At 43.1% G+C, this 12,195-nt stretch overlaps 1 protein-coding gene across 2 annotated transcripts in view; it reads right to left on the bottom strand.

Moving 5' to 3' along the window:
- Positions 1-4,098: 4,098 nt before the first annotated feature.
- Positions 4,099-12,195, bottom strand: part of KCNJ6 (potassium inwardly rectifying channel subfamily J member 6) — a 373,722-nt gene continuing 365,625 nt past the window's right edge. For both annotated transcript variants that reach the window (XM_082245412.1, XM_082245413.1), the window contains one exon: positions 4,099-6,112. In XM_082245412.1, the coding sequence (XP_082101538.1) occupies positions 5,787-6,112 (326 nt within the window). In that variant the 3' untranslated portion in view covers positions 4,099-5,786. The remainder of the gene's footprint in view (positions 6,113-12,195) is intronic.

Below are 12,195 nucleotides of genomic sequence, written 5' to 3'. Positions count from 1 at the left end.
TATTCCTGGAGTAAAAATCGAATATGTTATTATTTATGGTATTAAGGTTTGAACACGCACTACAGACACAGATTTAGCCGCTGTGATATATAACCTCTTTATAAATAAAACCAAGTTTCATAAAGAAAGAAAAATATTGCTTTTTGACAAACAGAAGTGCAACTTTAAAATCCAAAAAAATAAAAACTGTAAACTCCATTGACTGTTGTGTCATTGCACATATTACTTGAATATATTACCAACATTAATTAGTAAGAAAAAATATAAGAAAAGCCTTTTTCATATTTTTTTCTCTTTCAGCAGCTTAGTAGATGCCCCGTACTTATTCTTTTGCGGTAGTGCAATACATGTTTAAACTTTAATGTGCTATTACAGGCTCTGGATGGAAATTTGTTGCCAATTTAGAAATGGCCAGCAGAGTACTATTACTTTTTATATAAATTTTCCATTTAGTTTTAGTCACAGTCTTTTGACTAAAATGTCATTTTAGTTTTTGTCATATTTTAGTCTTATGACTAAAATGTAATTTAAGTTTTAGTAGTATTTTAGTCATCTGAATTGTTTTCGTTTTAGTCGTATTTTAGTCGACTAAAATAGTGTTAATTTCGTTGATGAAAATATTTTAGTCAATTAAATTAACACTGCATTTATCTTCATGTTAAAAGGCCTTCCATTCAAAATGTAAAGCTGATCTCCAGCTTTAGTTTCAGTTTAAATAGTTAATTCGGGCCAAGCTGGCCTAGACTAACTTTCCCTCGCTAACATGTGCGGCCGCTGATTGTGTTGTATTACCTGTGTGTAGCTGAGGCTACATACAGTATTCAGCACTGTGTTCCAGGTGTGAGATGAGACCTTCCTGTCTCACACCCATAAAGCAAATGCTTCCTCTGATTGGCTTAGTTGGAGATTGGGACATCATCAGCCTGCCTCTCTTAACCACTTGCCGACCGCCACAAGTACATATACTGCGGCGGTCAGCCCCTCACAGGTAAAGTGACGTATGGGTACGTCACTAGCCTGTGAGGCTCTTGGGAGCGAGTGTGTGCCACCGGAGGCGCGCTCCCGCTCGGTCACGGACCCCCCGCGCGTGTGGCACTCGCGATCATCCGTTAGAGCGGGAGAAAGGCAGGCGGCTAATGTAAACAAGCCGCCTGTCATTCTCCCCTGTGTAGGAATAGTGATCATACGGTTCTACTTTGTAGGACCGTTGATCACTGTTCCTACACCTCAAGCCACAGCCAATCACAGTTAGAATCACGCCCCTAGGGACACACACAACCCCTCCCTCTCAAAAAAAGTTAACCCCTTTCCTGCCAGTGTCATTTTTACAGTAACAGTACATATGTATAGCACTGATTACTGTAGTAATGTCACTGGTAACCCCAAAAGTGTCAAAAATGTTAGTCAAGGGTCCGATCTGTCCGCCGCAATGTCGCAGTCCCGCAAAAAAAGTCGCAGATTGCCGCCATTACGCGTTAAAAAAAAAAAACAACAAAAATGATAAAAATCTTTCCCTTAGTAAAGTAAATGCGATAACTTTTGCGCAAACCAATCAAAATACGCTTTTTGCAATTTTTTTTTATCAAAAATATGTAGCATAAAAAAAATTGGCCTAGAATGTTAAAAAATTTTGATTTTTAAATTTTTTTGGGGGAATTTCATGTGAAATATTGTTATTTTTGCAAAATTTAAGCTCCTTTTTTGTTTATAGCGCATGATCAAAAAATCGCACAGGTGATCAAATACCACCAAAAGAAAGCTCTGTTTGTAGGAAAAAAAGGACGTCAAATTCGTTTAGGTACAGCGTCGCACGTCCGTGCAATTGTCCGTTAAAGTCACGCAGTGCCGAATCGCAAAATAGGCCTTGGTCAGGAAGGGGGTAAAATCTTCCGGGGCTTAAGTGGTTAAGGTCTCTTCTCGCACCAGGAACAAAGTGCACACCCAGCAGCCACACATGCAGGTGAGGAAAGTTTGGTTGGGCCAGCTTGGCCTGAACAACCTATTTAAACTAAAACTAAAGCTGGAGATCAGCTTTAATATTTACATTTTTAGTAGATACTGGAGAGTTAGACAGGTCATTAACAACTAGGGTTTCGGTGAAACCCTAATATTCCTCTATAGGTTGCTAGAGGTTCTATGAACTGTGGCTGATTGACCTTCCATCTGATGGTGCCTGCATAGTTCCAGGTCAAACACCACTTGGCAGAGTCAGCAGCATGACACCAATGATCTTTTTTGACTGTCTTTCATGGTGACATTTTCACCACCACTATAAGGGGAACCATCTTACCACTCACATTTCTCAATGACCCCTGATTAATTTATTTTAGCAGGGTTTTTCCAGACATGAACATTATTTTAAGGGTTCCTTGGGGGGTTAGAAGGGTTTCTTATAGTTCTTGGGGACTGTAATGACGAGATCTCTAGATTCCCTGCTGTTGCCATTATGAGTTCCCACTCTCCATGCTGGAAGTTTTATTTATGGAGAATGTAACAGTAGGAGAAGAAACACCCAAAAGTCCCAGGAGGACAGGAACAGCATCAGGAAGCTGGAAGACCTCACTGTTGAAACATTCAATAAGCCAGAGGCTACCCAAGCCCTTCAGGCTCTACCTATAGCTAAAAAAAGATTTTTGGTTGGCCTGACCCTTTAGCTCAGGGTTTCTCAACTAGGATTCCCCCAGAGGTTGTTAGGGGTTCCTTAAAGAAAGAGCAATTTCTGTCTTGCAGATAAGTTCCCTTTGACACTATTGATCTTTTTAGCTCTCTGTAAGGGGGGAATTCTACCCAATGACCACAAGTGTAAGGAGTATTCTTCCTACTGACCATCATACTAATGTATCATGAGGAGTTGTAGATATAGTCATTTTTAGCAGGGGTTCCCTGAGATCAGAAAGTTATTTCAAGGGTTCCTCTGTGTTTAAAAGTTTGAGAAAGGCTGCTTTAGGTAATGAGAGCCAGTTACAATTCATCTTCCATTGTTGTGAATCTAATAAAATAAAACCTGATTAGCTGCTAAGACTTACGAGATTGTCATTGTTCCTTGCACATTCCTATTCAGTAAGTCTACATACTAGTACTGTGTAACTTTTGCAGGGATATTCCAAAGTCTAAACAAAGATCATCCTTAAGCCCAGGACATACGGGCTGAATGTCGGACGGCATCGGCTGGGTTAATAGAAACTGGCTGACATTTTGGCCCATGTGTACTGCAGACGGTTCGACAGAAGGTGGCTTCTGTCAAAGGTGCATGACCAAAAAAGGTCTGCTGACCGACTCCTGGTCCGTGTTCTAAGCCAATGGCTAAGAGTATACATATACAGGGATGGAGACCATAGCATGACCTGCTTGTCTCATGTAAAGTCCCAAATATTTTATGAAATTAGGGATGGAGGCACTGTGCTATACAGGCAAATTGTCTCATATAAAGTCCCAATCTGTGTTTTACACTGCATCCGCCAAGGGGTTGGAGGTGTATGCTTCTCAGCTGGTCGTTTTCAGTTTGTACCATCTTAAGAACATTGCTATTAGAGCATTGAGATACTATACCAGTCGTGGATGGAGGTGGGTTGGGGGAAGTTTGGGCTGCTCCCTCCCACCTGTCTCCTATCCATCCATTAGCAGCCATGTGCTCCCAGAGTGGAGACACTCAAATTTAAAAGTGTTAGGGACTGCAGATATAACAGGGTGCCGTGTAGTGGCTCTGCAGCTTACACATGCGTTTGCAAATGTGTGTCAACGAAACCCCTGTTCTTTATATCGAGACAGGTCTACTTGGTTGGTGGCAGACTGGAGGGTGAGTACATCAGACTGGGGGCTGGCTGGCTTCCATGCACCCCTTTTAATCCTTTTCAATTTGTTTTTTCCGATACAGGGATGGAGACGCTGGGCATACCTGCCGGTATCTCACTTAAAGTCCCACATAGCCCACATTGTCAATGGCTAAGAGTGCTGACCAGAGTGCACCGGCAGGGGGGGGGGTTCGTCCCGGGGGGGGGGGGGGGGCGTCCCCCTGTCAGAGCGGGGGGGGGGGGGGGTGTTGTCCCCATATCAGAACACAATAGCACAGCTGGGAATTAGACCTGGGTTGAATGAAAAAAAAAAACTTGTAGTATGTACTAGGCTTTAGGCTAATGATGATTTTAGAGCTAGACTCCAGGCAGATATAAAAATAATGTATTCCAGTTATGTATCCTTAAAAAAAAGAAAGATTAAATTTGTTTTTACACAAAGCAGGTACTTGGCAAGACAGAGGGGCAGAACTATGAACCAGTCTACAATGCATATGTATTAATAGGGGCATGCTGACAAGGGACAAAGAGCAGAATGACGATCCCATCACTGTGCTGCTGCTCCTTCATTGTTCAATGACAGGCTCAGGTTGTTTTGTGGTCTAGTCACAGAGATCACATGAGTACAGGACCTGGCTGTACTGTCTGGCAGAGGAGTGTGAATCACAATATGGCTGCAGGAAATTATAATTTGTTTGGCAGGCAGAACTGTTCATGGTTATGTATTTCAGCTGTTTGCCTGGAGCTGAGCTATAGACTGTTTTCAGCTCACAGCATTTATCTTTCTCTATCTTACAATAATATTATTTAATGATAATAACCTAAAAATATAATCAAATTAAAACTTTATTTGGTTTTTATTAAATAACTAGGGTACACCTTCATAAAATAATGCATATTGTGCAAAATATGGGCATATAATGTATATTTACATGTATTTCTTAGGTTCAAGGCCTACTGGCGAACACTCTACAGTGAAAGGGCAATCCCACTGCCCCTGGACCCCAATCTGGCCAAACCCCTCCCCAGCGTGACCACACCACATTTTGACATGTCATTCCCCTGATTGTCCAACCCCTTTCATTTTATTCTAACTGGCCATGGAAATTGGGATAGAAAAAAAAGGTAGACCAAAGGCTCCACCAGCATGGTCAATACGAGTCCAAAAATATAACTTGCATTTAGATATAGTGAAACTACGAAATTAGATTAATGGCAATCTGTAATGGGATGTTTCGTAGCGAGAGATATAAATGAGGTCACAGTTTTGTCAGTTCCTGTCCCTGTTCTTTCACTTGCTCTATGGCTTTAAGTAGTAAGTTATTAAGAAATTTTGAGGTACTTCAACAAGCTGCCAGTCTAGTTATATGAGGGATGCATGAAACCAATCTAGGTTAATGGATGTACATAAAACATGAAGGACAAAGTGGATTTTTTTTTCTATCAGTTTTAAAAATTAGAAGGAAGAAGTGTAACTTTTTTTTTTTTGCATCATCTTTTTCCTAGAATTCTGAATCAAAACCTACATTAATTACACATCTATATACATGAATTCATTCCTTTGTACATGCTGGGTTTATTACCAAATTTATAGAGAATATTATTACATAAGGCATATGTACAGTGTACTTATGATCTGACGATTATTTTCTTCCTGGCTGTAATGAGATGTTTTTGGGAGTTAACCCGCTTTAAAAAAAAAAAAAGAAAAAAAGACCCTAATAATGCCAAGGAACTTCAAGCACTAGCTATTCACAATGTTTCTTTTTTTTTTTTATATTGGCATCACTGCTTGAAATGTGCCATTTGCAAGCCCCGAAGAAAAAAGAAGAGCACGTGCATTTGATTTAGCAATTAGCAGTGGTTGGACACGTTATGCATTGTGCAAACCAATCTGTCATCGGCGGGTCATTGAACCGCTGTTTTTAAACTCTCACCAGCGCTATTTCCGCGCTGTAGATCAGCATAAACCTCCTTTTTTTTTTTAAAATGGCTTTACACCTTTGACTCATTCTCTATGTTGGCCACGTCCCCGTTCCTCTCTGTTTGGTCTTCCAGACTCTTCTCTTCACTCTCGTTGAGCAGTTCTGGATGCTGGTTGAGTTTGCTGGACACCGACCAGCTCAGAGGCATGTCTGCCCGGCTAAGCATTTCGGCCAGGTCTTTGGCACTGCATGACGGTGTGTTGGTCTCGTAGGTGTCATGAAAGCTATTGTAGTCCACTTCGTAAAATCCGTCTTCCAGGGTGAGAACCGGCGTAAACCGGTGGCCCCATAGGATTTCGGAGGTGATGTAAGAACTTCGAGCTTGGCAAGTCATACCTGCAGAGAATATGAGACAACATTCAGTTAAAAGGCGGAATAAATAATTAAAGGTTGTAAATAAATAATTAAAGGTTGGCACAAGCCTGTTACATTTTTTATTTATGCGGAGCGTTCCTAATAAAAAACCCAGAAGGAGGATGGCAACACCAAAATACTAATGCCACCAGGCAGGGCCGCTGATAGGGGGGGAACCACCAGCCCTCTTGTAGGGGGCCCGAGCACACAGGGGGGCCCACACAGAGGGGGGATTAGTGATGGACAACAAATACAGAAATCTTCCTCCAGCACCTGAATCTGATCTGTCCCTCTCCCTGCTATCAGCTTTTATCTGTTGAGAAAGAGACAGTTGTCCCTCACTAATCCCCTCCCTTGTGTGGGCCCCCCTCCCAGCACTGGCTCTAATGTTATCTCTGCTCAGGAGTTTATTTGTAACTTTGTTTCGCTCTCTCTGTCTCTCTGATCACTGAGCTCCAACTGCCCAGCCTGTATTTTTTTCTCATCTCATCTTCATTTTTATTTAACATAGTTTTTTTTTTTTTTTTTAGATTTAGCAGGAATTATGTGAGTTATGTTATATTTGTGTCTGATAATAGTGATTTTGTTGTCATTTTAGCTAAATATATCTTTAATATTTTCTTGGGGGGGCCCTGCCAGGTAGTCTGTATGGGGCCCTGCGATTTCTAACAGCAGCCCTGCCACCAGGAAGTTCTTCTCAAAGTGAACTTGTGCCCAGACTATTAACAAGTTATTCTCCTAGAACAGTGATGGCGCACCTTGGCACCTCGGATGTTTTGGAACTACATTTCCCATGATGCTCATGTGCAGTCTGCAGTGCAGTTGAGCATCAGGGGAAATGTAGTTTTTAAACATCCGAGGTGCCAAGGTTAACCATCACTGTCCTAGAACCTCAGTTCCCCCTGCCAGGACTGACTCAGCAGCTCAGCTCCCCCTGCTGCCTTCTCCCAGAAGTGACTCAGCAATTTACTTCACAGTTTACCGCAATGACTCTGACTCTCAGCTCCCCCTGTTCCCCCCTCCCAGCAGTGAACCACTAGCTCAGCTCCCCCTGTTCCTCCCTCCCCCTCCCAGCAATGACTCAGTAGCTCAGCTTACCCTGCCCTCCCTTTCCCAGCAGTCACTCAGCCGTTTATGCAGAGCAGACACAGAAACAGCCTGCTCTCCCCTATGCGCGGTCAGATATATACGGAACACCTATCCATTTACACCTGACTGCCGTCTAATTGGATCCGCTAGACTGAAGAGGAACTGATCCCCATCCATCTGTTTTCAGCGGATTGAATCAGATTAGATGTATGCGGGTGTACATGTCAATTTACACCCACCGCTCCCTAGAAGAGAATGTAGGGTTCGCTTGTGTAAAAGGGGCCTTAGAGCATTCAATGTCCTTATGAGTATTCCTGTAGCAGTAGAGTTCTGAATAAGGATTGGAAAGAGGAATGAGGGCCCAGCAAGACATTGTGCAGTGAACTTCCTAATAGTGATGGCTGAACATGTCCACACAATGTGCACTGGAATGGACGCCTGTAGTTTCCACTGAAAGCCCATGTGACAGGGTGACAACACTGGGGAACAGGGACAGCCCATTGTCAACCAATTAAAAGGAAGTGCCTGTACATGGACATTTATGGCATGATGACCTGGGTTTCTTTTAATAAATTCTGTACAGGGGAGGACTGGGCCAGGGGGGCAATTGCCCCCTGGGCCGCTCTGATGCCCCGTAAAAAGGATGCACCGCTTCTGCCACAGACATGCCTAAAGGATTCCTGGTGAAGAGAAGTAAAATGTCCCTGCCGCTGACCTACTGAGTGCGGGTTGAAGACAAGGACAAAGCGCAAAGCATGGATGGTGTAAACTGTGATACAGTAACAGGGATAATATCAGCGCAAAAAGATATTTAAAACTCACATAAAGCAGCTGCACTCTCAGGTCAACAAACAACACCCGTGTAAATTCTATAACATAAAATAGAGCAGCGCTAGCAGACATAAACTAAACACAAGAATGAGACAAAATAAATATTAGAGAAAAATGTCCATGCAAAGCCCGTGAAAAGAACAAGTGTCAAGCACTCTCTCATGAAGGACAGACAGGTGCGCTTGTGCACTACCGACCACCACCATGCGAAATGGCCTCTCACCTCCAGAGCACTGATTGTAAGCATATATCAAACGGGCAATCACTGGACGATCATCCACAAATGTAAGGGAAGACAGCTCTACTCCACCGCACCTTAAGCGATATATGTCCCTGGATAAGGCTCTGGACTGCTGCTCCACTCAGGACCATGTAATGGGGAACATAAAAGCAGACAAGCCCATAGTGCAATACTGACATATACTTTATTTGCTAGGTGCACACAAAGACAGCCTCTTACTTTGTAGTTGTGTAAAAACGGCAATAGTGATCACAGCGGTGCTGGCGGGTCATACAGACAACCGCGCCAGACTTCCAGATAGTAGCAGGTGACGTCAACGGCTCCGCCTTCCCCCCGAACGCGTGTCGTCCTCCTAGGGGTGGAGACTTCTTCAGCGGTATGAAGGCGGCCGAGGGACGTCACCCCTTATGTAAAACGGGCTTACCGCTCATTGGATGGGCGGTCCCGGTCTGCTGATTGGCTATTCTCCCTCGTCATGGCAACACAGATGCCGCTTCTCACTACACAGCGGAAGTTGAGACATCTGGTGCCGGAGAGGTAGCCTATGCTGTATGCTATGCCGCTCGCTGATTGACCGAGCTAGCACTAAGATTACATAGTATGTAAATCTCAAAATGATTCACTACCAATGCTTATCCTCTCCACTGGCTAGCGGAAACAGATTAGTAGAGGGAAAACAATAGTATGGTCTATATGAATTCTATGGTTAACCCTAAGGACACTGTAGGTGCGTTATTGTTGTGACTACAGGGAAGGTAATCTCCCTATTAGGCTTATAACCCTTTAGCTACACAACATACCGGAACCCCTATATAGAAATATATAATTTAGGTTTTTAGTGTTTTATAATGTTTTAGGAATAATTTTACATTGTATTTAGCCAATTTTATATTGTATTCAGCCTAATTATGTGATCCAGATAGTAGCGGGACGTCGATAGCTCCATATATATATTTATTTATTTATTTATTTTAGTTTGTCTATATAGGGGTTCCGGTATGTTGTGTAGCTAAAGGGTTATAAGCCTAATAGGGAGATTACCTTCCCTGTAGTCACAACAATCCACAGTCCCGGCAAATAGGAGCCTGTCCCGGGTAATTTACATTGTCCCGGCAATGTACTTATTTACACTTTGCACTTTTTTATATTTACATATTACATTTTTTGTATGGTCACACCTGAGCACATTTGACACTTTGGAATTGCAGGGAATTGTGATGAGAATTTTAAACTTTAGACAGAAGTAGTGCAGCTGAATGGGAGAATTATTCCAACTCTGCTACTTTGGCCTCAAGTTTAAAATTCCCCTTTCAATTTCTTGTAATTCTCTCTTTAGTGAGTAGACCCTATAATCTGATGATAAGTAGGCGGAAATGAATTATGTGGAGTGGGCGGAGCTTCAGGGAAGTGGGTGTGGTAAGTAATTGATAGCTGTGCTGCAAAGTGCCCCTGGAATTTTTTTCAAATGTTGGCAACTATGCAATAGCACTGGCTGTACTGGCGTTCCTCTCTCTTGGCCTACCTGTTTTTACTCTTAATACATTTCCCATAACACTGAATGCATTCATTTGAATTATTAATGCACCCTTTATCTGCAGTACAGGGTATACAGTGCCTTGAAAAAGTATTCACATCATTTTGCAGTAGAAGGAAAATGATAAATGGTTTTCAAAATGTTTTACAAATAAAAATAGTTTTAAAAAAAAAAAATGGTTTTCAGAATGATAAATGGTTTTCAAACTTTTTTACAAATAAAAATCGGAAAAGTGTAGCGTGCATTTGTATTCAGCCCCCCCTGTACTCTGATATCCCTAACTAAAATCTAGTGGAACTAATTGTCTTCAGAAGTCACCTAATTAGTAAATAGAGTCCGTCTTTGTGCAAATAACTCTCAGTAAAAATACAGCTGTTCTGTGACGCCCTCAGATGTTTGTTATAGAACCTTTGTGAACAAACAGCATCATGAAGTCCAAGGAACACACCAGACAGATCAGAGGAAAAAGTTGTGGAGAAGTTTAAAGCAGAGTTAGGTTATAAAAAAATATCCCAAGCTTTGAACATCTTTCGGGGCACTATTCAATCCATCATCTGACAATGGAAAGAGTATGGCACAACTGCAAACCTACCAAGACATGGCCGTCCACCTAAACTGACCGGCCCGGGCAAAGAGAGAATTATTCAGAGAAGCAGCCAAGAGGCCCGTGGTAACTCTGGAGGAGCTGCAGAGATCCACAGCTCAGGTGGGAGAATCTGTCCACAGGACAACCATTAGTCGTACACTCCACAAATCTGGCCTTTATGGAAGAGAGGCAAGAAGACATCCATTGATGAAAGAAAGCCAAAAAAAGTCCCGTTTGCAGTTTGTGAGAAGCCATGTGGGGGACACAGCAAACATGTGGAAGAAGGTGCTCTGGTCAGATGAGACCAAAACTGAACTTTCTCTTTCATTCATTGATGGATACAGCTCCTGATATTTATAACCACTGGGTTATACTGCCCCCTACAGGAGTAGGACACTAGGCAGAAAATAATTCTGGCTACACCCATGGGCAGTCCCAGGGGGTATACTCCCTCTCTCTTCTACAATATAGCCACTCTGGCTAGTCAGGAGTGAGGACCTATTTCCTTGGTGGGATCTTTGGTCCAGGCAAAATTTTTTAGATAGAACCTTTTTTCCTCCAGGATTTTTTACTGTGAGATCTAAAATCAGCTGCCAGACTGGGCGATAAACTGGATAATCTAGATCCAGTGGTCATCCCAGTCTGGCCAGCGAGCATGCGCAGACCTCAGCTTCATGCTAGGTTGGCCACGACTTAGCCTCTATTTTTAATTTTCCATCCACTTCACAATTATATGCCACTGTGTCGGTCTATCACATTAAAATCCCAATAAAATACATTTACATTTTTGGTTGTAACATGACAAAATGTGGAAAATTTAAAGGGGTGTGAATACTTTTTCAAGGCTCTGTAGATCAGCAAGGGAAAAATATTAGCTTTAAAATCATTCGCTGCCAGTGCGATTTTTCATTTTTTATTCATTTTTGTACATTTAAGGCCTGAAGATTACTTAAAGTGCTCAGAAAGGAAAAAATTGTATGTAAAAAAAACAAACAAATGTGGTATTGTACAGAGCAGCACTGATCCTCCTCTTCTTGGGTCCCCCGCCAGCGCCCTGGGCCCCTCCCCCTTGCCGAGTGCCCCCATAGTAAGCCGCTTGCTGTGGGGGCACTCGTGCGTGCTTTCTCCTAAGCTGGCCCCCTGCATCCATAAGACACACAGCCCCACCCCCTGCTCCCGCCTTACTGGCTGTGATTGATAGCAGCAAGAGCTCCCACTGCTGAATCTCAGCCAATCAAGAGGGAGAGCCTCATCGTTGGATTGAGATCGGGCTTAGTTAATTATTAGGGGGGAAGCTGCAAACCTTCAGCCTTCACAATCATTTTAACCGCTTCCTATGACAGCGGAGCGGTGCATCCATTGTTCTGGGATGAAATTATATGACGGCGCACCAGAACGGCCTCTCTTGTGCGCCTGCAGGGGCGCGTGGAGCGGCAATCGTGGCAGCGCCCTGTTGCTAGGATCCCAATGACATGGCTCTTTACCCATGTGATTGGCTGTGTCCAATTACAGCCGGTTACATGTAAATGAGCAAGTGCCGTTATTTGGCTCTCTTCGCCTCACATTGTCAGAGTGTGAGGCGAGGAGAGCCGATCAGCGGCTCCTCCTTACAGGGGAGACAAAGAATGGTAATCGGGGCACTGATAATCAGTGCCCTGATTACAGAAAAATAAAATAAAGTGCCAATCAGTGCCCACCATCAGTACCCACAGTGCCCACCATCAGTGCCCACAATCAGTGCCCATAGTTCTGCCAGTCAGTGTCCATCAGTGCCTGCTCATCTA

This window comes from Pelophylax lessonae (assembly GCF_965119305.1).
Source record: "Pelophylax lessonae genome assembly, chromosome: 2".
NCBI classification, from domain to species: Eukaryota; Metazoa; Chordata; class Amphibia; order Anura; family Ranidae; genus Pelophylax; species Pelophylax lessonae.
This window is presented reverse-complemented; position numbering and strand designations above follow the sequence as displayed.